Source organism: Protopterus annectens, chromosome 5.part0 (assembly GCF_019279795.1).
Source record: "Protopterus annectens isolate FY-2018-M chromosome 5.part0, PAN1.0, whole genome shotgun sequence".
NCBI lineage: Eukaryota > Metazoa > Chordata > Ceratodontiformes > Protopteridae > Protopterus > Protopterus annectens.
Genome location: NC_056735.1, coordinates 243,828,216 through 243,855,396, shown reverse-complemented (window position 1 = coordinate 243,855,396; position 27,181 = coordinate 243,828,216). Strand labels below are relative to the sequence as shown.

Below are 27,181 nucleotides of genomic sequence, written 5' to 3'. Positions count from 1 at the left end.
ATCATGTCTGTGTCTCTGCTCATCAGTGGCACAGGAAAATAACTTTCTTGGGTGGCGTAAGCCAGGGAACCTTGTTGGCTAGGCTTGCGTAGGCCCTTGGGCCGATAGCCTAGTACCTACCTATGAACCCATGAACCTATGACTCATACTGGGTTATTAACAAACAACCAGCAAATATTTGTGCAGGGGGAGGGGCAATAATGCCCTCATTTAGAAGGCTTTATCCCCACACACCATACCACCATATTATATAGTTACATAACACTAGAGATTAGATAAAGTCCCCAGTGATTTCAAATGATCACTTACACGCCACGGGCACTCATGTCATCTAAAATCCCTCTATGCAGATCTAGACAGGAAACCACATAATCAAGCCATACTAGTGATGTTGTTGTACAACACAGATATTGTTGTTCTTCTAGACACATTATACATATTGTATGTTTCTGTACTAGCATTCACTTTTTTGTAAGTACTTTTTCTGTGTTTTTCATGACTATTTTTATATATTCTTAACTAGATATTTTATAATAATAGTCATATACCACTTTTTTTTCATTGTAACCAAGTCTGAAACGTGGGTTAACTAAAATGTATAGTCAGTTTTGTCTTGTACACTCCCCAAAGCATAGTTTAAGTAGGTGTTTTATGACACTTTCGATTTTGTCATGATTACTTGCTGTCAGTGAATTGTCAATCTCTGCATTCATTTTATGGATCTGCTTATTTTGTTTAGCCTGTTACGGAGCACGGCAGGATGTACATTCTCATTTCTTCTTTCCTTCGGGGTTGTGTTATCTAAACGTGTTGTAAAATATTACAATCAGTCATCATCTCAGTAGTACAATGCAAGGAAGGACAATAAAAATAGGGAGAAACACTGAATGGGAGAGAAACAACAGAGTGGCTCCTACCAAGTTTGTTTTCCAGAAGGTGTAGTTTTTAATTGATAGTTACACTCTAGATGAAGCAGGTGGTATTCAGAAAAATGCTGATTTTTGCAGGTAATTATGCAAAAATCAGTGCAATGACTAAATAGAAAAGAACTAAGGCGAGAAAATATTAATTACAGAAAATAATGTGGGTATTTTTTTCTTAACAAAACGTTTTCTTCTAGCAAAACAGCAGATGTATTATAGTAATCCAGTATAATGGATCTAATGAGCCCGAAATTCATACGAACAAAAAATAATGATAATAATTAAGTCACATTTTTGATGTGACTTTTATGTAGACAAATTGACAATAAATGCTGCTTTGAGACAGAAGCTTCATTTAACTGTTATCCTTACTAGTCTTGTAATTAAATAGCAAGACTGAGAACAGGATAGCATGATTTTCATTACCACACCAAAGTCATAATGGGTTTGTCAGTGTTTCTTTCATTTAATTGAGAACTCCAGTAAGTTTTCCCAGAAGTGCCCTCCCCCACCCTGTAAAAAAAATGTGATTTAACTGATGCAATTGTATTCACACTGCACATTTTTTCAGATCAGAGCAGATTGACTTTTTCTGTAGCTGTTGTATGTATATCAGCTGTTGCAGGAAAACTTTGCTTTGTGACTGATAGATATAGCTCTCAATTTCTTTGCCCAGGAATCATAGACTAAGGTAAAAATAATGAGTTTCAAAGGCCCAAAAACTGAGGACATTTTTTTTTATATTTTATTATAATTCACATAGAGAGTTACTAAACAACAATGTTTTGTATCAGTGAAGATTTTCTGAAGAATAAGAAATATAACATGCATCTGTCATCATTGGCTAATGTTTACCCTTAGTGATTTTACCAGAAAATCAAAAATGTTACTAGAGCAGAACAAAAACATCAGGCAGAATCTGAGACATCCTGCAAAATCAGGAAAAATGAATAGCTGATGCAGTTTGATATCTTTCTAGACTTTTATAATGTTATGCATTATCACACTGGAGTTTTTGATGCATGTCTACTTAATTTCTTTAGCAGGCAACAACTTTTTAGCAATGACTAACAATTAGGTCTGGTAGTTGCCACCTCTACTGTTGTCAAGTGACCTTTATGATAGTATTCTGAGTTGTGCCAAGAAATTAGTACATGCCCATTTATTTACCAGCAAGAAAAATAACTTTTAGAGCAGCGTCAGTGACAACTCATGAGAAACCAAAGGCAGCCTGAATATTAAAATATGAACTCTTAACAGCATAGTAATACACAAAGGACATGGATATAAAATCTAGTAGTGCAGAATGCAAGAAAGCCATCACTAAACTGCTTAGCTGTATGCGCCTGACTTGTGATTGGCTTTAAATGGAGTTAGATACTAATATGATTTCCACTGAAGCCAATGCAAAATCTTTATGCCTGTTTGCATGCATGTATCTACAAACACACACACACACACACACACACACACACATACACACACAAAACACATGCTGACACACACATGCACATGCACAGAACATGTTCATTCTCTCTCACATACTTAAAGCATATAAGAAGGTTAAGCAAACACTTGGTAGACAAGAATAAGGGGATGCAGCAAGAAGGTGTCTTTTTAAGGTAAATAATCATCCTGTAATGAGGTTTCTTTCCTTCTATGTATTCGTTCATTAATGCATTAAATTGTTCACATCATTGATAAGTATTTCATTTAATTTTGTTTCATTTGGTTTGCAGTGTATGCCAGAGACAGTGGAGTACCACCAAATATTGCCAAAGCAACAGTAAGGATCAGTATCCTGGATGAAAATGATCACATACCTACATTTGAGCAGGAATCGTACTACCTGGATGTGCCTGAGAACCATGAGCCTGTTACACTATTCACACTAAAAGCTGAAGACAGGGATGCAGAACAGAATGGTCTGGTGGAGTATGAGATAACAAGTAAGTAATAGCTTTAATAATGAGAATCGGTCCAAAGCTTCAGATGTTAATTCCTTTTCTGCATTTGAAGGTTTGGACTGTTTATTACTGTTGCTTAATATTGTAGCTTTGATAATGAGCCACACATCAAGCAGGGAATATCTCTAGGTCTTCCAACTCAAAGTCAAAAAGTCAAAGTCAAATTAAATTTTATTGTCTTTCAGAAATCACACAAGTGCAAAAACTGAATCAAATTCTGAGTCTCCAGCCTCAAGGTGCAGACAACATATAGATTATTTTCACAGATATTTACACATATAAAACATACCTATTACATCATGGACATGCAGGTAAACAGACTAGTACTGCACATAACTAGAAACACATGTCAACACTTTTCACAGTGAACACTTACTTGCATGAGACTTTAGTATTGCATAGATACTTGGTTAAGACATTGCATTGATCCTTGCACAGAAAGAGACATTTGAGTATTGCACTATGGACCTTAGAGTATTGCACTATGGTTAATTTGTGAATTCACAACATGTATTCCACTGAAAGAAGACATATTTTACTGCATTGCTACTGCCCTAGACTTACTCTGCTGTTCCATGTATTACTTTTAATCATGTTTCTTGCCAGCTATTGTATGCATTTAGCAAGGTGCTTGTCTATATATATAGTTAAAAGACATCATACAGACATTTATGTCACAGGAGTAATATGTTACTGATAAACATTTACATAGACATTGAGAGCTTTCAAGTGGCATCTAATGTTGCTAGGGTTGCCACCTTTTAAGCGAGCCAAAGTGGGCCATGGGGGTGTGGCCAATGTGACACTGGCCACACCCTCTACCATGACATCACCACAGGAGTGATGAAGGAGATGCTGTTATCGGTACAACAGCTGACTGGCTGCTAGAGTGGCTAGCTGGCTGGCTGGCTGGCTGCTGGAATGGCTAGCTTGCTGGCTGCTGGAGTGACTAGCTAGCTGGCTGGCTGGCTGCTGGAGTAGCTAGCTAGTTGGTGAGAGTACTAGCTAGATGGATGGATGAATGGCTGGACAGATGGATTAATGGCTGGATGGATGAATGAATGGATGGCTGGATTGCTGTCTGGATGAATGGATGGCTGGATGACTGGCTGGCTGGATGAATGAATGGATGGCTGCATTGCTGGCTGGATGAATGTATGGCTGGATGACTGGATGGATGGATGAATAGATGACTTGCTGGATGGAGGATGGCTGGCTGGATGGATGAATGGATGGGTGGTTGGCTGGCTGAATTGATGGATGAATGAATGGATGGCTGGATTAATGGCTGGATGAATGGATGGCTGGATTGCTGGCTGGATAACTGGATGGATGAATGGATGGCTGACTGGCTTGGCTGTTAGGAAGAAAAAAAAATCTTGTTTTTTTTTTCCTTAGCGGCTGTAGAAGTGCTAAAAACAAACCACTCTACAGCTGTGATCTTTATAGGGCTGTTCTTGCCCCAATCCCCACCCCCTTCATGAGTTGCAGCAAATTGCTGCACAATTTAAAACACCCAGACCTAACAGTGAATAGCTCTCCCTGCAGGTCTGAGTTGGTGACGTAACTGAATTGCCATGGAAAAGCTGGAAGTAATTGCTGCCTTTCCATGGCGATTCAGTGCGATTGAAGAGTGGGAATTTTCAAGTCCTACTACTCTGCACAGCAGGCAACAGGATGAAGCAGCTCAGCCCATGAGTCTCCTGCTGATAACAGGATGGGTGGCAACCTTAAAGGTTGCATATTCATCAACTAGTTAATGTACAGATGAAACTGAAGCCACAAATAAAGCCAGTAACCAAAACCACTTCAGCAGGCTGTGACAGTGCCAATAAAGGGTTCCTGATAAATAAATAGCTATATATACCACTTCAAGTTAAATAAAATAATTTAATAGAAACACAGATTTAGCGCTTTCATTTCCACAAACCAGAAGTTTCATCAGAATCAACCATACACAGTGTGCTAGTCATTATATAACCTGCTCACACTTCCTACTGGTTAATACAATCCCTACATCACCAAAAACATCACAGTTCTCATGTTAAAAAGACATAATACATAATACATACATTTAGCATAATATATAATAATGCATCATAATATTTTATATATGTAAATTTAAATATAAATATCAATGTATTTTTTGTAAGAAACTTTTGTGTAAAAACTTTTATATAAAAAAGCTTTTATATAAAAAACTATTCCCTAATATCTTTTAGGTTATTAGTTGCATATTCATTAACACAAAGCTCAACATAATTCTGATGCTGTATATTCACACAGCAATGATCAGTAAACATTACAGGTTTTTAAATGAGAATCTGTTAATCAGATGTGAAGCAGCTTGTCAGCTTGGACCACAGTTGCATCATGAAGATTTTGTAGTGGGCTGTGTTTTTTTAGACAGTACTTGAATCCACTGCAAGCTGGAGTTTCCTTTATATCTGTTTAGTGGGGCATTTCACACAGCAGGATTAAGGGAAGAGAACATTCTCCTAACTCGTGTTATCTTGGTGCATAAGAATTCCATCTGTGCCAGGGCTAAGACAACATCAGTGAAAGAGTGCAGATATTGGGAAGTTATTCATAGGATTGTTCTTCTCCAAAGCAAGGCCCATACCTCTCAACCTGTTAGTGTATGAAATCTGAACAAAGCCTGAAATAATGGGAAGGCAAAGGCTCAAAATAGGGACAAACTTTAAAGATTGCTCTTACAAATTTAGAAAGTTGCCAGGACTACATGATTTGAGTTACTATGCATGTTCTAAAGAGTATGAAGTCTGAAACACAAATATATGTGATTATTTAGTGACTTCAGTCCTTGGATCATCAAAGAGATTTGCCAGAAAACTACACATTTTATGAGAAGCAGACTAAAAATATGAGGCAAGAATCTGGACAGTTCAGAGATGTAGGAAAGCCTTTTTCCTGAATGGGTAGAGCATGTATTAGACAGCATGCAGTTAGGTGACAATTCCAGGTTAAGGACTGTGCTTTGTACAGCAGTAGCTCAGGAAGAGGCTGTATGTACAACTGTTAAGTATGGTAATTCTAAGGGCATACAGATGTCAACTTTCAAAGAAGAGTTGCATGAGAGTGAGGAATCATCCCTGTGGCTTGGCTATAGCATATCATATTTATTTCTGCAATAGAATATTCTGTATATCGCCAGAAAATTACCTTACCCATAGCAAAATTGTTTTAGATTGAAAAGGATGATTCCTTGGTAAAAACAGTCAGTACAAAAAGACAACTAGAAAAAAAAGAGAAGTACAAAAGAGGGAGAAACAGTCCGTAAGTTAGGGTAGAACTACAAGGTAAAAAAAAAATGGAACTTGGTGCAGTTCAGCAATAGACTCCACTGTAAGAAGGTAAATGAGTTTTGTAAAGTGTTCCATGTATTGCAGAGCAGTGGGATGCCAACGGGGGTGGAGAGCATATGAAGGATGTAACATAATTTGTGCCAGGAAAGGTGAGAGAGGAAATGAGTCTAAAGTCCAAGATAGATAAATTGGAGTTAAGATTTGATTGGGGAATTTGTGAAGTTCTGAAGTTCTTCTGATTCAGACTCAGAGTAAGATGATTGCAGTGTTTAGAGAATTTTGAATGGATTGTAAGCATACTACCATACACCATTTGTGGAAGAGACAATGTACATAGAAGAGAAACTTAATCTTTTACAGATGAGGTACAGCAAAGAAAGATGGGAGGGGAGGTAATGAATAAAAAAAACATGGGAGCTGAATAGCAAAATACGAGGAAAACATAGACGTGAGGTTTTGCATACCATTTGCGAGGAAGAAAGAAAGGTTGCCAAAAGTACCCAGTGTAAATATGAGGGCTATGTTCCCAATCTGTTTCCAGAAGATAGAGTCATGAGAGAACCTGAAAAGCCAAAGTTTTACAAGGCAGTGGAGCCTGATACATTTCACAGTAGAAGCCTTAGTGAACTAAAATAGATGTTAATACAAGTAAATTGTTCATTCAACAAATCTTTGGAGAAATGTTCTGGTCTTGATTACTGGAAAAGATGAGTTTTGAATCCACCTTCATAAAGTATGAGCAAGACACAGGCTGGAAATTGCCAACTTGTCAGCTTCATCACTATTCCAGAGCAAATTATAGATCTCAAGGAGAAAGAGGAAGGGTCTATATCATATAGTCAAAGCTTTAGGTTATTGAATACGTAAAGCTTGACACCTAAACAGCAAAAACAGTAAACTGCGAATGGCTACTGCCGTGAATTTTTTCATACAGAAAATTTTGCTTGGCCATTATTGGCAATCTGCCCTCTTCTCCACTGTAGAGCAATCTCAAATTTGGTAAATTTAGTTTGGGGGAGTGTGGAGGCACAACCCCCCACATGGGGGGGACCCCCACTCAATTAGGGTTTGAAAGTTTTTTTTTGTCCAGCCAAGCAAATTTTTTCCCTATGAAAAAATTTGCAGAAGTGGCCATTCATGGTTTATAGCTTTTCTCTGTTTAGGTGTTAGGTATTCGATTACCTAAAGCTTCGATTATCTAATATAGACCCAAGGAGAAATACCTAACACTATCTGGAAGTTTTGAGACTCGGTACGCAAAACTCCATGGGCTCATACAATAAAGATAATTCCATACATAATGATGCAACAGGTAGCACACATGCCTTTGGTGCAGAAGACTGTTGATTCTATTCCCACACCTGAGAGATCAATTGCTGACACTGCAGTACAGCAGGGTGCTGCACTCCTGAGTGTGTGGCATCCTTTGGATAAGACATTGAACTGAGGTCCCTTCTGTCTGAGTTAGTGGTAGCTCATGTGGATATAAAACATCCCTTGGCACCTATTGAAAAGAATAGTGGTCCTTTATTTATAAAAAGACAAACTCTTATTTACAAATCATTACATATTAAAACAAACTCTTATTTACAAACCATTTACATATTACACATGTACAAACAATATAGATTTACAAATCTATTTACACATATTCATAATTTTCTTTACAATCATATTACGTTTTCATTCCTGTTAGACCCCACTCCCTTTTCTGTAACCACTATCTGATTTTACTTACTATTGCTGCTTAAACCATTTACCATTAAACATAATTTCATTTATTCTTTCATTCCATGTAGTCCATATAACATAAAATAATGTGTATCCATTCTTTTAACATTTTTTTTACTTCTGTTCTTAAAATATCCATATTTAATCATATTCATGTTTATTTTATACAATTCTTTTATATCTTTGAAAAAAATCTTTTTACATAGTTTTCCCTATAACTGCTTTGCTTTTTTACATTTGACAATGTAAACATGTTCTATCACTTTTCTTTTTATATGGCATATTTCCTTTTACTAGCAATTTTTCTATTACGTCTCCACAAAAAATCTTGCCATTCTACATTCATCATTTGCCTCTTATTTTTCTAGCTTTAATTTTTTCATCTTAGATTTTTCCATGGTTTGACATAATAATTTTTTATCATTACATTCTTATACCATACTTTTCTATCCTTTTGTATTTCGTCAGTTTTTATTTTCCACAAAAATATTTTTTCTTGGTAACATTTTATTGTTTCATTTATACACAATTTTCTTTTTTACTCCTTTTTACCATACCCTCAAATTTATCATACTTATATTTATACAATTTTACTACTAATCTCTCATCTTTTTCGTTTATCCACTTTAACACTTTAAAAATTGTCTGTAATAATTGCTTTTCAAATACTATTGGCATCATAAATATATTTGCTAAATACACTATTTTCCCATCCATACTGAATTTATCAATTAAGCCTTTTTTTCTGAATGTAACTTATAAATTCTCCATAAAAGACATTTTTTTCCTTTAAAAAAAATCTTTGCTTATATAACAATTTTTGAATTCTTTATTTCTTTCATATAATTCCTTTTTTGTCAAAGTACTTTATATCATTATGTTCTTAATCTTCCAATGCATCTTTATATGTTCTTTTATATTTTTTATACTTTGTTCTTTTTCTATTTTTCAAACAGCATATTGCCACTGTAAGAAAAATAACATTTTTTTATATTTCCTTAAATATCATCTACCATTCGGACCAGTTTTTATAAAATGTTCTCACAGTAGTATGATCTTTCCAAAACTGTATTACTATTCTCTTTCCTTCTTCATTCCATGCTTTCTCATTTAGCCTTTTTATTCCTTTGCCTATTTTTATATATTCATTGTTTTCCTTTATCTCCATCCATATTGCAAGATGATCAAAAAATCCTCTTTTAACTGTTTCCCATTCTCATATAACTAAACATTCTGATGCTATAGAATAATCTATTTCAATTCTATACATATCCCTTTTGTAAATCCATGAATCTTTGTCCCAACGTTTTAACTTACCACATCTTATAATTTCTAACATGTTTCTTTTATAATTTCCTTTCTTTTTATGCTTGCCTCTTAAATCACAATCAAAGTCTCCTGCTATTATAATATTCATATTTCTGACTGCATAGTCTAAAATCTGATGAAATAAGCTTTCCGTTTCTTTACAATTAGCATAAGCATATCATATTATAATTCTGTATTCTTTTTCTTTCCATTTTTAAACTGCAGTGGTTACTCTTACCATTTCTGCTATAATTACAGCTTATATCTTTACTATATTTCAACAGAATATGACTATTTCAGAACATTTCTCATTTCCCAAAATCCAGATTATCTTTTCTCCCCATAGTTTCTCTGTTTGTAATCTTTCTTCATTTGCAAAAAATCATATGTCTTCTAATGTTATTACATCTACATTACATGTACTGTACTACTCCTCAATCCTTATTCTTTTACTTTATTCTCAATTCTCTTCACATTTGCAGAAAACAGTCTCAGAATTTTCAAGTTCCTTTATCCTTAGATGTATGGTTTCATAAGTTCATATGTAATTACTAGGCTAACTTTCTTAACAGGCCATACTAAGCCTAGGCAATTTCCCTCCCAAAAGTAAAAATCAAACATTGTACTTTGTGACTGTGAGTCAAAAACCGTAGCCATTATACCAGCTCCCAATCAATAGCTGCATATACTGTTTTTCATACATTTCCTTTCTTTTTTTTTTGTTGTACTTATCCCTTTCAATTTTCTTTTTCACTCTTTTACACTTTTACCAATATAATTCTTTGCTCTTTTGCTACCTCCTAGCTTATGTCTTCTTCATCCCTTATTTCAGAACCTTCTTCTATGTCTTCTTTATTAGTTTTCTCATCTATTTTTCTTCTATTTCTACTACTTCTAAGATTACTTCTCTTTGTTCATTTTCTTCTTTTTCTTTTTCCTTACTTGTATTTTCGTTTTAGCAATCCATCCATAAATGTCTAATTTTAATGGATTTATAACATTTCAATTCCCATTTTTTTGCATCATGCCCCATTTCCCAACAAATAGAATATTTTCTTTTCTCACAGTTACTTATTAAATGTCCTTCTTTTCAAAAAAAAAAGTTTTGGGTTGTCCCCATTATTTTATGACACTCTTTTCCTATCCACATTTATCATGCTTGGTATATGTATGATTGTTTCTCTTTCTATTTTTAACACAATATTACAATCCCAGCCACCAGTCTATACACTCCTTTTGTGGTAAACGTTTACAGTGTCCAGTACTAATTCACATAAACTTTTCAAATATCCTTTCAAAGTCTCTCTTTCTACCTCACCTCAAAACTGTACTTGAATTTTCTTTTTGTTTTCCTGTTAAATGTTTTATCACATAAAGATTCTGTGTGTTTCAGTCTTTCTTTTTTTTATATTCTCCAAGAAAATTTTCCATTGCAAAAACAGTCTCAAAAATAATGTCAGAAAATGTCTCTTTGTTAATAAGAATAAATACTCTCACCTCATGTTCATTTTTACACCCAAAAGAGCTATTAAATTGCCTCACACTTCATACCTGTCCATTTCTGTCTTCTTTACTTTGAATCCTTACCACATACTAACATTTTTCATTTTCTTTTCTGCTGCTCCCCTTCTGCCTTCTTTTACTTTCTCTGCATATCTTTTCTTTTACATCTCACCACTATTCTTCCGGATTGTTTCTATATAATCCTTTTGTATTGTCTCCATAATGTCTTCCCAGGAAACATCTCCTTCATTTTCTGTCTCACTTTTTTATCACCATTCGTTTAAGTAAATCAGCCTACCAGCCTCCCAACTGGAGGGTTGTAATTTTACATCCATCATTTGCTGACTCATCTACATCAAACAGATTTCTTTGAAATGTCTCATCAGAGTGTCACACACATTCTGGAGTCTTGATATTTGTTTCTCCTCCATTTCTGTCACCTCTCTATCATCTCCTTCTCTCTCCATCTGCCTCCCTGTTTCTCTGGGATGCCTTTGAGCCTGGAACAGAAACAGGAAGTGCTTCTGCAAAATGGCTCTTACTCGCAACAATGATAATTAGATTAAATTCTCCAGTGCCATGACCATATTTCACTTGGTATAAATGCCACCTTGGGTCTATCTTAAAAAGAGGTCACCATTCAATGGGACTAACCCACTCAACAAAGGATAAATAACTGAAAGTATAATATGAGCTCATTGAATTGATATTAACATCATTAGATTAGAAACGGGTAACATAAGTACTCTGTGTATGTTTCAAGAGGATGTTTGATGCAGTATTATATAAAAGAATAGCACACAGTTAACAAGATAAAACATTGGTTAGAATAAAGGGCATGAAAGATTGATAACCAGGAGTGTAGATGATTAACAAATAAATATATTTTGGTATTTAAAGCACTTAAATAATGTATATGAAAAATGCATGCCTTCACCTTCATGTAGAGCATTTTTCATTTGAAGACCATCGCCCAGTTCCATGTCCTTTCTTTAGACTTGGAGTTATTGTTGAGTGACACACACAATATCTTGAAAGTGAACCTGTTAAGAAATGCTATTTTTTATTATCATTTCTTCTGCTTGGGAGATTTCCAACTTACAGACTGCATGTCATGGGAGTTTTTGCTTAGATTTTCAATAAGATGTTATCTTTACATATGGACAATAAATTGTTAATTACTATTCTATCTCAGTTTATACAAAATCGTTGTTTTCTATGTACATTTCCTGCTAATGTACAGAAAATGCATTCAGTACTGTGTAAATTTAACTATATGCTTTGTAGATAGAATTCTAGCAAGTAGTAATATCCATATCTTTTTTGATCCAGATCATTAACAGTAGACAGATCCTAAATCATGTTCTTCCAACTGATTGCTTCCTGTACATTTATTTGTGTTACCACCAGACTGTGAAGGTATTCCCTAAGCAGGTCAAAGCTGATGGTACAAGATTTGTGACTGTACAAGTAAGCTTCATAGGTTAATAGTGCCTGATATTTTAATTACAGGTCCAAGAAGCATGTTTTAATTTTGCTGAGAACTGTACTCAGTCTACTCTGTGTAGAGCCTGTACCAGATTTTGTAAATGTCTTTGAAGATCACTTGTATCAAGTTCAAGGTGACCCTGTGCTTAAGCTGGAGGGACGGACATATGGTGTTTTAATGCTGTGGAGTTTTATTTACTTTATATCAGTTTACACTGCATTGAGAAGGGACTGTAGACTTAATCCATGTACAATACACCATTGCGATTGTTGCCGTCACAGATTCATATGGTTACCTTATAGCCCACTGGCTGTAAAGCCATTCTAAACTTGTTGTCCTTATAGGGAATGGCTGGAATAGATAGTAGTTTATGTGCAATCTGTTGTCTTATTTAAACTGTTAGTAAAATAGTACAAAATGGCATATACTATAGGAAATAAATTTCTTTCTTTTTTAATAAACAGTGGGTTGACAGTTATTTTTCTAGAATGTCTAGAGAGATACTAAGCTGAAGTTAAATGTATACCTCTTTTAGTTAATTCAAGAAGTTGGAAATGAACATGACCCGAGTTCACATCCTACAAACTTTGTTAATATGTACTGTGGCTCTACTGATATAGCCATATCAATGGACGAGGGTCACTCCTAAAAACAGGCAGTTCATGCCCAATGTTACCTGGTTTAAAATCTTCTGTGCATTTGCAATACTTCCTGTTTTCATTATTTTATTTTAAGTTTAGACTTTTTCTAAAGCAATAGACATGATTACTTTCTCCAAGCATAACATTTAAATTAGCCATAGCTGTTTGTTGAAACAGTTTTCATTTTATGTTTGCTGTAGGTATTCACAAGTTTAATGAGATCTGGTATCTAAGCAAAAATTTTCTGATTATTTCTAATGATTTATGCAGCCTGGCAATACTTCTGTTAAATGTAAAATCTAATATTTGTTTCTATTGTTTAAACGAGTAGGTGGGCTGTTATAAAATACAACAAACTATGGGAGTAGAACTAAGGCTAACGAAAAATTCATAATAAGATGTATCAATGGAAATGAACAGGCATATCAGCACATATAACACATACCAATTAAAACCAAAATAAATAATTCAGAAACTGAGCATAACTACGTTAAATGAATATTGAACACATTTTCTGCCTGCACTTCTACAGCCTCAAGTTAATGTTTGGATAGTAAAAAGGGGTAAATAGGGTAGGATGGAGGAGGAAGAAGGAAGATGGTTTGGAGGAAACCAGACAGTAGAAGGGCAGGACCTAAAATGGTAAGTCCCTGTAGGAAGAAACATGATTGCTTAATGGAGTTTGAGGAGAGCTGTTGGGGGAGCCCACTCCTCATGTATTCAAAGCTAGCACTTTAAATATTCAAAAAGCTTATCCCTGAACATAAACAGCTCAGTGGTATTTCAAAGATCCGGATGTACAAAATCACAAAAAAAAAGTTGTCCAAAAGAGGAGAATGCTCTGTCTTCTAGTCTGAGGTAGAAGATAGGATGCTGAAGTGTTGTCCATTCAGCAACTGGGCATAGCTATTTGCATCTCTCCAGGAGTAATTATGGAAAGAAGCAGAAGGCAGTGTCTTCATTTAAAGAGTTTATGGCTGAGAAGAGTGACAACCATCTCTGTATGTTCCTCAATGGGAAGACAGTTAAACACAGCAAAAATACAGCTGTAGTCAGGGAGAAAGGAATATAAATGTGCAAATCTTCCCTGAAATGATATTTCAGGGTAGTATAGTTATGGCTAGATGCAACAGTGATTATAGGAAGAGGGTTCATAGTGATTAACTATCATTACTGTTATTGCACCAGCAAACATCAAAAAAACTAAACAATACAGACAAACATTGACTTGTACCAGCAATACAAACTCTAACACCTGTCCATCTGGAGAACTGCAAACCATAGCTCTCAACCTTCCATCTCCAAAATGAGGAACACTCACCTTCATAATGTGGAACAAATGGCCAAAATGTGGAACACATACTAATGGCTTATTAACAACTTCAACTAGGAAGGTCATAGGATGGTTAAAATATGCTGGTTTTACTTGTATAGAAGCTCCTTTAATGGATTAATATGATTAATTTCTATTTATCATGGATTTCACTTAAAAAAATTCCTAACACTGAATGTGTGACAGACTCTTTCAATGTGGAACTTTGAGGAACTTCGAGGAACATGAACTTTTTAAGACCCCAAATGAGGTACGTTCCTCGTAATGAGGTACACTTGAGAGGTATGCTACAAACCTTAGTTTTCAGACATTGACTGGGGATACAAAGAAAGGATTTTTTGCAGGAATCCAGGTTCGCCATTCCACACACCCCCTTCTTCTCAAAATATACTATCCCCAAGACTTCACTACCATGGTATAAGAAGTCTTTCATTTCCCAACTTGCATAATTTCATCAAACTCAAGTTGCAATATATAACTAAACAGGGATTTGACTAAATATATTTGTCAAATGCTACTCTGACAAAACCCAGTTTAAACTATGTATCCCTTACAAAGGCTATTCTATAACTATAGCGTTAATACTCCCTTATTAATGACTTGAGCTCATCGTAAGAAAGTCTGAAGTTTTAAGCAACTGATAAAAAATATGTATTTTCTATAACCTACCATTATTTCCCCATCCCTGCATGCACCAACAATGTGCAAGGACTACTCCTCTGTATGGACCATGCCTCTCTTTAGGGAGTGTATTCAATGAACATCCTCCTCCTTGGATGGACACACCCTGCCTGCACCTCAGACATCTGAGACACTAATTAAACCCGGGTTTGCTAGCCCGTAATTAAGGATTTATCCTCCTATGCTGTAGTGCTGGAAAAGAATAGTTGTTGATTCCTATTCTGGACTTCTGCACATGTATGTTAAAGTTCAGAGGAGAGTTAAACCAGGCACAGAAGTAATGGAATTGCCGCACAGGTTCAGCTAGTGTGCCTCATGGTCTGCAGATTCCCTAGTTGTTGGAACTTTACCAAACCTGCATGGGGTGCCAAAGAGCATAATACATGTCTTAAGATATTGCCTTGAAGATGTTTATGCAGAATCCAGTCCATCAGTGTTGAGAGGCAGCTGTTCTTGAAGAGAGACTTTGATGATAGCAGGAAAGAGAGAATGCCTAGTGATGTGAAGGGAGTCTATATGCGTAAGTATGTCTGTGAAATCAATATGTAGGTAGTTAATGAAAAAAAAAGAGAGTACAGGGCAGGACTGAGAAGGATACAAAATGACATGTTTTGGCTCTGCAACTTTGATCAAAAGAAATAATCTTAGAACTATTGACAAGGTCCAGATTCAAGGTCAGTGTTTTCCAGTACCTGTCTTAGAAAGGAATGATTCATCATTTTGAATGACCTATTGAAGTAACTTGAAATAGCTCCTGTGAGACTTCGTCTGTCCATATTGCCTACAATTCTTTTCGTAAACAGGCAGAATGTAGCTCATTGAAAAGCATATTGGAATTTGGATAATATATGTTATTATTATTATTATTATTATTATTATTATTATTATTATTATTAGCAGTAGTAGTAGTAGTAGTAGTAGAAGTAGTAGTAGTGGTATATAAATAGTTCATATTTTAGCCTTTCTTATAAGTAACTGGCTTTCTTACTGATTTAACCATGAATAATGCAAAAGAGAAACAGGATATACTTCAGAAGAATAGATTTTCAAATGTTTTAAGGTGTTCGTTGTCACAACAGTTATATTTCCTCCCTTCACTTTCTCTTGTTTAGGAACTACTTCTGTCTGGGAATCTAGCGCAGATGACTTTGCCTCATGGGCTATTTTTTCTTCCCTCATCTTTTTTGTTCTCTGCAACCATAGTAAAGCATTGTCCCTCAAGGAAAAGAAAAAAAAAAAAAACAGGGGGATTACTAGAAACATTTGTCCCTTTATAAAAGTTAGAAAATCACAACTTCTGAGAGGAGTCAATTTTAGTATGGTTTGCCCTAGACCAGAACTGCTTAGAATTTGACAGGTAGTGCCAATCTCTAATAGTACACATTTTAATGTCATGTCTAAGTGACTAAAACCTTGTTAAAATACATTTATTATCGTTTGTTAATAAATGTGTTGTCTTTATTTAAACTACACTGTAATGATTACACCAGCATTAACTTTTGATGAAGTGTATAGCACAATAATATTATTGTTTAAACTGTTTATGTTTATATTACGTTAGCATTGCTACAGGTGCATACTTATTTTAAATATACATTTTTTCTGGCCATTATTCATGGCTTTACACATAGTCTATATGAAAAGAATTATTGCAGCTGATGTACAGCATGAAATATGTAAAGTTACATTAGACTAATTCATGTTAAGTGCGGTGTGAAACGCAAATGTTAAAAGCAAACACAGTTTACAGGTTCTAATGTTAGCACATAACACACATACACACATACACACACACACACACACACACACACACACACACACACACACACACACACACACACACACACACACACACACACACACACACACACACACTTATCTGACATAATCTAATAAACCCACCACTATACTCTGTGACATTGATAATAAATTATTTTAAGGCAGGTGCACTGGATTAAGCTGTATTGAGTTATTTGTAAAAAGAAGAAAATTACTCAGAAACCATACAAGTTGCATGGGAATTGTGACCACATAGAGTACTGCTTATGCATTAAATCTTTAAAGAAAGTAATTCCTGACATGTCAAGTAATGTACCACATTGTGGAGAACATAACCAAATTCCCATGAAGGAACTTGGTTAGGCTAAACCACGTTTCTCTACATTATAAATGGATAGTGTTTTTTACTGCAAGAAAAAAATGTATGTATTTTTTGTAAGCCAAATTTAACACCACAGTTTAATTATTATTTATTCTTTTTCTCTTGTTAAGGCCTATAAAGCAGAGTGCTTCTTTTACGGCTGATCTAGATACATTGATTTGGTTAACTAATTTTTTAATACTTTTTAAGGAACTCACAGTATGTAAGCAGACACTGACAAATATCAAACCCTGGCATCCAGAAAAGAAATTCATTAGCAGCACAAAACCTGACAGACCATTATAATAAAGATAAGTAGAAAATGAATTATGACAAGTCATAATACAGGCTGGGAAGAAAGTGTACATCAGAAGATGAGAAGAGACGGATAACACATACCCTACTACAAAATGTTGTGTATAGTTCATAGGTTCATAGGTAGGTACTAGGATATTGGCCCTAGGGCCTATATAAGCCTAGCCAAAAAGGTACCCTGACTTTCGCCACCCAAGAAAATTATTTTCCTGTGCCCCTGTTAAGCAGAGCCACAGAAGTGATCCCCGGGGTGAATTTCCTATTTCCCATCCAATCATCAAGATTTTTTGTGAAGAGTGCTAATGAGGAGCTTTGTTTGATATAGATAGGCAGTTTGTTCCAGAGTATGGGAAATTTCTGGTACAGGAACCTATCCCTCCAGCATGTTTTGTTTATTGTGGTGACAAGGTTTAGGTCCCTAGAGCATGTAGCTCAGAGGGATTGGGATTTCTTTAAGTGGAGCATGTCTAACGGTTCTGGGATTGACATAGCTTTGTATGTTAGGCAGAGATCGCCTCTGAGTAGGTGATATGCAACAGAGTAAAGCTGGAGTTTTTTTAGACAGTCTGTGTAGGGCATCTGCTTGAGGCTGGTAATCCTCTTTGTGAGGTATTTCTGCGGCCTTTCCAGTTGTTGTAGATGTCTTGTGAGGTACATACCAAAAGGGGTGTTGTACTCTATAATGGGTCTGATGAGTGATGAGTAGACGGGAACAATGACCTCTTTTTTACTGGATGGGAAGCCTTTTGTGATGAGTTGTGCCACATAGAAGGATTTCCTGACTACTGTGGCAATGTGATTATCAAAGGAGAGACTACTGTCCACCTGTGTCCCAAGGTCTCTTATCACATTTTTGGTGTTAGACTACTGCCTATGTGGCAGTTCATGGGTACAGAGTTTTTACCAAAGGCGATGACAATGCACTTTTTGGCATTGAGCTTGAAGTTATGGCTTTGACACCAGGCATCTGTCTCAGTGAGGCTCTTTTGTAGGATGTCCACATCGTTAGTAGTTTCAATTATGGCTCCTAGTTTGCAGTCATCTGCGAACTTCGTTAGCCAAAGACCTTCTGTGTTAGTCTGTACTTCAGAAAAATAGATACCAAACAGGAGAGGACCCAGGACTGAAAACTGTGGTACTGCACTTGTCACTGGTCTGAAGTCACATTTGGAGTCTGCTACATTCACAGTGTGGGTTCTGTCAATGAGCCAATTGGCAACCCATCTTGTGTCATAGGGATTTATACCTAGTTTAGTGAGTTTATCTATAATTCCAGAGTGGGAGATGGTATCGAAAGCCTTGGCAAGATCTAGATAGGCTGTGTGAACCACCTTACCCTCGTCTGTGGCTTTGGTGACTGCTTCAAAGAAGTCTATCAGGTTTAGGAGACATGATCTGCCTTTTACAAACCCAAATTGGATGGGGTCCAGAGTTTGGAGATTACCAATGTCTTTGTTTATAAGTTCCATATTGGTACATTCCATGGCCTTGCAGACCAGGCTCATCAGGCTAATGGAGAGGTAGTTCCTGGGGTCCGTGGTGGCTCCCTTTTGTGGAGTGGGATAACTGTCGCTGTGCGCCATTCAGTGGGCACAAAGCCTGAGGTGAGGCTATGATTGAACATGGTATTTAGGTGGGGTGCCAGTTTGTTCTTTAGTTCGTGTAGAATGCAGCCTGGGATGTTGTCAGGTCCCATGGATGCTGTGTTCTTGGCTTTGGAGAGTGTGTTTTGTACCTGTGCAACCGTGATTACAGGAACTTTGCATTCTTTGGGTATAGAGATAGGCCCTTTAGGGGGTGAGAGGGTGGTAAACTTAAAACTGAACCTATCTGCCAGGATGTTGGCAATATCAGTTGATTCTGTATATGTAGTGTCATTGTGCTGTAACTCAGAGCAGATCTGAGTGTTACCATTGAGATTCTTGACATAGCTATAGAATGCTTTGTGATTTTCTTTAGAATCAGTGGCAATTTTGTTTTTGTAACTAGCTTTGGAGGATTTTATGAAAGATCTCAGCTTCTTACTAAGGCTGACCAGGGAGTTCCTCCAATCATGGGATTTTACTCTTTTTTTACAACAGTTTCTTTCTTCTGTTGTAGAGTTTGTTTATGGCAGGGGACCACCAGATTGGCTTCCTTATTTTGGAGGATAGCATCTTGGTTCTGTTAGGGATAGCACGATCCATGCTCTCGTGTAAGTGCTTATAAAGTGCATTTGTGTGGGATTCAGCAGTCGTACCTCTATTGTCCATCTGCATTGGTGTCATGAAGTTTGCTACTTCTGTCTTATGAAGTGTGAAATTGGCTTTGGAGATTTTTTTTTACGGTGGTTTCCCTGATGGGGGTTGAGGGCAGGATGTGGATGTCTAGGCTAATTAGCTTATGGTCGGATCTGACCAATGAGGAGTTAACCTCTGGTATGGAACACCGGTCACTCATGTTGGTAATGGCCAGGTCTAGATAGTGCTGCCCCTGGTGTGGGTGTGGATAAGTTGATCCAAGGAATTGGAATTTATGAATGCCAGAAAACATTGAGAAAAAGAGTTGATACACAAGTAGTTTTCCCAGTTAATGGTGGGGTAGTTGAAATCACCCATTATTAGGGTATTGGATTGTACCCTAATATTTTCAAGTGTATCAAGAAAAGAGGAGTGGGAATCCTGGGGCATGGTGGGGGATCTGTAGCAAGCTACAATTTGGATTGTGGTCTTGCACAGAGTAAGTTGCACTTGGATAATCTTGGATGCATTATGCTGAGCAACTAGCCTGGAGGTGGTGATATCCTTAATGAATATGGATATGCCTCCGTCTTTACTGTTTCAGTCCAGGTTAGGTGGCCGATAGGTGTGGTAGGAATTATAGCCTGGTAATGCAGGGGTGCATTCTTGAGCCTTGAACCAGGTCTCTGTCATTACACAGATGTCGATGCTCTCCATTTTGAAGAGTGCCTCAAGTGAGTGCATTTTGAGGTTTAGACCTCTAGCATTGATTAGCATTACCCTCAGATTTTGCTTACTTGCACCTGTTATGGTGGTGAGTTTGTCATTTGAACCTTGCCTTCTCTATCTTCATGAGTTACTTAGACCTGAAGGATTGTCATCACAAATCATTTAGATAAAAGTGTTGAATATATGAGTAAGTATAATTAATCAAAAAAGGTTTAGGTAATTTCTTTGGACAGCAAGGAGCTCCCCTTAATAAATATGACATTGAGGTTCTATAACCTCAGATTAGGTTGTTTTTGGGAAGTGTGTTATCCCCCCCCCTCGTGGTTGGGGCTTAACTTTCTTTAAGTATCTCTACAGACTTATTAAATTGCATTTTGGCAGACTGTAGCCAACCTACAAAAGACTGCCATGAAAGTGATTATCTGCAGGCTGGATAGTGACAGAGTAGCAGTCTGCAAACATAAATGTATGTGAATAACGAAGCTGTAGTACTAAAGGTTGTTAATGGAGTAGGATGGCTGATTAAAGTAGATGCTAACATAGCAGCATTAAGTGTCATTACCTAACCTGTGTTTGGAGTACATCTAGTCAACACTACTGCACAATACTGGTAATTCAACAAACTGTTTTATACACACAGAGACTAATAAAGCTTCCAGTTTCAAGATGCTTAATAAAATTGTTGTTACCCAGTGTGCAAGTAGATTTGTACTGTCATAATGATGCACATCCATCCATCCATCCATCCATCCATCCATCCATCCTTCCTACCTCTTACCTGCAACATCTTTGAGTCCAAATGTGTAGTAAGTAGCAAGTAATAGAACCTTATATATATATATATATATATATATATATATAAATAAATCTAAAGCCTGCACAGTCAAAGAGCAGCTCAGAAATCATTGGCTGAGCAAATCCTCCTATGTGGAGTGCAGCTGAAAATAGGAGATTGAAATGGTTTATTACTGGAGCATGTTTGTATACATTTCAATATGCTGTCAAAAATAATGCAGCTTTATTTAGTTTGTAAAATGTTTACCATGTTTTTTTTTTCCCGAGATTTAACTTTGAATCATTACTTTGGATGACTATTTGTTAAATTATTCCCTTTATCATAGTGACGTATAAAGCAAAAATTCTTTATCGAGCATTATATAATGGTAAAAGTGGGGAGAAAAACATTTTGTGACCGAGAACTCACTTAGCAGATTCTACATTGATTGTAATTGTGCCATTTCTTTAAATGGAATCCTTGGTTATGAAGTACTTAAATATCTTGTGGTTTTGCTGAACTCTGGCTTGCAGAGCACTTTTACTGGATCATAAGTGATTAAAGATGCATTGTCATTCTTATACTTTCTTTTTATCTACCTAAACCAATTTTTTCATCAAAATTCCCTTTTACTAATAAAATGTCTTTATTTTTTTGCTGTAGATGGAGATCCTGATGGCCATTTTAGTATTGATAAAAACTTGGGAGTTTTATCCACATCACAGTACTTGGACCGTGAGTCAGTATCAGATTATTACCTCACTGTTACAGCAAAAGATGGCGGACATCCACAAAAAAGCAGCACAGTACATGTCAGTATTCATGTACTTGATATCAATGATAACTTCCCCAGCTTTCCCAAGGCATCATACTCAGTTGATGTTGCCGAAGATGCTGAGATTGGAACCATGGTGCTGGCCTTGACTGCTGAAGACCGCGATGAGGAAAGTAATGGGAAGGTGTTTTACTACCTCAGTAATGAGTCAATGGGAATGTTTACCATCGACATGGACACTGGAGAGATAACCACGGCAGCTCCATTAGATAGGGAAAAGAGAGCATCCTTTAGCTTTAATGTCATAGCAGTTGACTCTGCCCCATCAGACCCTAAAAACAGCAGTGTACAAGTGACCGTGAGTATAAAAGATGTGAATGACAACACTCCATTTTTTCTACAGGACCCCTTGGTGGTCAATATTTCAAAGTTGACTTCAGTTAACCAGGTGGTGGCCACTATGAAAGCCGAAGATAAGGACTTTGGGGCTAATGCATCCATTTTTTATCGATTTGCCAGACTGGTTTCTGGATTCAGTATCAATTCCTTTACTGGGGAGATTCGGCTGGTAATCCCTCTAGCTTCAATGAGTCAAACAGAGCGGACACTGTTTGTGGTGGCTTCAGACCAAGGTACACCTGCAAGGTCCTCTACTGGAGTAGTAGTAATTTATCTGATGGAAGAGTCATATCGAGGTGTAAGGTTTGCACGAAGCACCAGAGATGTTCAGATACCCGAAAATGCAGTAACAGGTAAGAATGACCTGACAGCAACTAACATGCTGGTAGTATAAGTTGCTGTTCAACCGCATTCTGCAGTGTAAGTTTGTTGAAGCTTTATCATGGCTATAGAGCCCTTAAATATGTTCTCAGGCCTTCAATGCACAACTCAGTCAGTTCCAGATTTGCATTGATTTTGTGCTGGCATGTAATAGCACCAAGAAGACATCATTAGGGAATGTGTGCTATATATTACGAATTGTGACTGTGCAACAGGAGTTTTCAGGTGTTGTGATGGCTTATATGGAGGCAGCATGCTTCTAGAACTAGAATTTAGGTTGTTGCTGTGAGCATGTGTGCCATTGCTATCCTTGATACTCTTAAGTGACAGTTCACTTCCTATATTTTTGAGATCAAATTTCTTGGGGATGGCTCTTTAGGCTGACTTCTTTGATTTCATTGTAAGCACCGAGTTTAAACCACAGTAAACTAGACCATATGTATGCCTCAGTGATGTTAGAAATCACAGTGGGTGGCAAACAGACTGGGTTTGAATCCAGATTTCCATGAGAAAAGACAATCACAGTCCCTGGTTTACAACTTCTCATTTGATTATGTTCCTTCCCCTCCATAATTTATTGTTCTCATAATATATGTAAAACCTTCCACTTAGAAACAGACCAAAGTTGATCCTTATTTTTGCCATTACTCAGCTGTCCACTGTGCCTTATCATCCAGAAACAGACCTCCAGATTATGGATGATTTCCAGTCAGCTATGATTGCCACTATGCAAGCAGAGGCTTGCAAGCATCAAAAGAAGCATATGACTGGGATATAGGCTTAGAACCCCCAAACTGTTGATGGTACCCCCCTTGCTATGTTTATGCATGAGCACGCTTACACAGAAAAAGTATAGGTTGCTGTGAGACTGGCAAGGACATAGGGAAAGAAAATAGAAAAGACCTATCTATAAGTATGACAACATCCCTGTAGGTCCTTCCACCTGAAAAAGGGAGTGGCAGCAGTGACAGGAATAGGGGCGTCTACTAGGTGGGCTTTACAGCTGCAGTTACGATTGATGGTGATATCATCTCTGTCCTTTCAGCTCTTAGGCTATCACTGACAACATCCGTTGGGAGGGATTGATGAGCCTTTCACTGGACAAAATACAGTACGGATGGCTGATGGCATACAGATGGCCATGACTCAGCAAACATCATACCTGCAAGAATGATAGTTCCAACTGGTCAACATTCAGCTAAGTCAGGGGTTAGTGGCTAGAGGTAGAGAACAAATGGTCCTAGATTTACTAGAGGTAGTTTGATGGTTAGCAGGTAGGCAGTTAAAAAGGATAACAGAAAAAACAAAACACAGCAATGGTGACTATGGCATGACTTTAAAGGCATAACTATGGTGTTATGACTTTAGAACTACCTGTATTGTGTAAAGAGATCTAACAAAGAAATGCTGTGATGCACACCTCTACAATATTCATGACTATGGCAAATGCAGTTTCTTATAACATCACATTGAATAGCATTAATCACTTTTTTTCATTTACTGATATGATGTTGTACTACAATGCTCTTGCCCTTAAACACACACACACACACACACACACACACACACACACACAAAACCTTGCATAATAGCTTCCTTTACTATATCATACAATTTTAAATATCAACAAATGTACTTCTACAAATGTAGGTTCATAGGTTCTTGCTAAGCTTACAGTCAAAAGAGACCATCAAGAAGTTTTGCCACATCACCCAGAAGACTTTCACCACATATTCCTTGTGAAATTTTGTGACCACCCATGTGAAACCTGGGCAGTAAGGCAGAGCAGTTGAGGAAGCTAGAGGTAACAGACATGAAGTGCCTTGCAAAAAAGTAAACGATAGATTACTGAGGTTTGGGCACATGCTTAGAAATGCAGAGGACAATTTGGTGAAGATGATTTGGGACAGACAGGAAGTAGACAAGAGGAAATGTGGCATCTACAAAGAGAGGGAGGGATTGTGTAAAAGAAGACCTGCAACAGACAAGCATGAGAGCCAAAGAAGGCAGGAGAGTGGCACTGAATAGAGAGTGATGGCAGCAGTTGACATGACACCCCAACCTTTGTAGAAAATGGGAAAAAGGGAGTTGATGATGATCCAGTCATCCAGACTGGTTTGAAGGGTTGCTAGGGATGTAACCTTCTTAATAGCTAAGACAAGCCTATTCCACAAACTAGTGTAGACATGTATACATGTTTCTAAGTACTAAATATGTACATTACAGAGAGTATTATGATGAGGTCTCTGATCATGACCACCTTAGTTTGTGTACAAGATATGAAGCCTAAGAAATTCACAAGGTGATTATTGTCAGCCATTTTGAAAACATCCAGACAGAGATGCTCGAAGGACACCACACAGTTGTAAATGACCTTGCAATTTAATAGAATTCAAAATAATAAAACATAAGCACTTCCCTCTCTTACACAGTGATTGTGAGACTTCATCAGATAAAAAACACATCTGCAGGTTGTCGTAAATAGTAAACAAATCCCATGTTAAGCCTCATAAATAAGTTAATTAGAATGATTAATTAACTCAATACATTTTTTAAAGCAACTACAACCATAAAACTATTACCAGTTAAAACACCAAACCCATTCAAAATATCAGACTTAATGTTCTTTAATTTCAGCAAACATCCAATGGATGCTACATCATTTAGACCTGGCCATCCAACTAAATTGAAACATAATATCCAGTACAGTTCACACCTCTGCAAATATAAAGAACATGGCCCATCTATCAAATTACAATCTGTTTTTCCAACACAATTAATTTAAAATTGCGTCCTGGGTGTTCCGCCTTAGGTTTGTAGGTAGCATTTATCATCCATTGGATGTTGTTGCTTTAAAATTGTATTGAGTTAATTAATCATTCTAATTAACTTATTTTGGAGGATTAACATTGGGATTTGTTTACTATTTAAGGCAACCTGCAGATGTGTTTTTTATCTGATGAAGTCTCACAATCACTGAGTAGGAGACGAAAGTGCTTATGTTTTATTATTTTGAATTCTATTAAATTGCATGGCCATTTACAACTGTGTGGTGTTCAAGCATTTTTGTCTGGCCATTCCCTGTGGTTTAACAGTTTGTGTGTTTTTTTTTGTTTGTTTTATTTTTGTTTTTTTACTATTTGTCATTTTGAGAACATATAATAAATGGTTAAGATTAGTCAGCATTCAACTGATTCAGGGTTTAGTAGCTATTGGTAGGGAACAAATGGTGATAGATTTGCTGAAGGAAGTTTAATGGTTAGCAGGTAGGCTGTTAAAAAGAATAAGAAAAAATAAAACATGGTGGTGGCTATGGTGTGACATTAAGTGTATACGTGGAGTACCGCATTATATTGATGGCATTTGTTATGTATAGGTATACAAATACCCAGTCTTTTAAACAGCCAGTGCATAATCATTTCTTGATGCCCATGGGGCATTATCTGCTGCAGGTTCTACCAATTACAGAAAAAGGTATGCTGGTGTGAAGTGTTTTATCAGCTTCAAAACCAGAAAAGCACTTGGCACTGTCAAACAGCTTGCAGAAATGAAGTGCCCCTATGTATAACTAATGGCTTTTGTTTAGAAAAACATTTGTGGCTGTCCTAACAGTTTTTAAAAGCTATTTTACCTACTGCTACTGTTGGAAGCCAACACTGTCCACAGTCCCTAGTGATAGACTTGGTTTTAACTGTGCTTAGGGCAGCTTAACTAGCATTGTTTTGCACCTCTAAGTGCTGTTAAGATCAGGACTTGTGTTAAGAATCAGGTTAACAAGTTTATCTTTTTCTACTAATATGAGAGCATAATCATAGCACTCCATGCACTATGTTAGTGTGAATAAATATCCCCATACACAAACACCACTTGTGGTCTATTGTTCGGGTGGGTAGAGCATGTAGACAACACAGATCATTTAAGAAGACATACTGTTACTCCCAACAATTATTACCCATTTCAGGATCACATACCTGAGCTTCGTCAGCATGCAATACAAGCAATGACTGAAAACTGCCAGGAATGGAAAGTGTTTAAAAAAATGAGAAAAGCTTAGAAGTATTTGTAAAGACACAGCTAAACATTTTTGCCAATGTGTCTCTAAATCAGAAACTTACAGTTCGGTAATCCATTCTCTTTATTCCTGTCTAGAATTATGTAAATGTAGCACTGTGTTGAACTTTAAAAAAGTAACATCCAGCCAGAACCACAGTGAAGGCAGGGTGACAGGGGCAGCTACTATTGTTGCAAGCTATTAAGGGTCAATCAGTAGTGCCAGTCATGCAAACATGCAGTACCGGCATTCTCTTCCCAACATTGATTTACTGGGGCATGCAGGTTTCTACTCATTTAAACAGCCAATGCAGGTGTGTGTATCAGTCCTCCATAACTCTCTAACTGTAGCAGCATTGTAACATTAGGTACAGTGCTAGAGTTATTTATTTTTTTTTCTTTTTTGGGGGGAAGGCTGCTTAATTTTTTGCTGTTTTCTTGTTGTTCAGTTTTGTTTTCAGAGGGGAACCACCAGGGTGTCAGTTCGCCTAGCTAA

The 27,181-nt window shown here is 36.8% G+C and overlaps 1 protein-coding gene across 1 annotated transcript in view; it reads left to right on the top strand.

Annotated features, from left to right (window-relative positions):
- The window catches only part of DCHS1 (dachsous cadherin-related 1), a 935,819-nt gene that overhangs the window by 777,528 nt on the left and 131,110 nt on the right, over positions 1-27,181 (top strand). The window contains exons 13-14 of the mRNA XM_044072218.1: positions 2,663-2,872; positions 21,744-22,607. Coding sequence (XP_043928153.1) covers positions 2,663-2,872; positions 21,744-22,607 — 1,074 coding nt within the window. The remainder of the gene's footprint in view (positions 1-2,662; positions 2,873-21,743; positions 22,608-27,181) is intronic.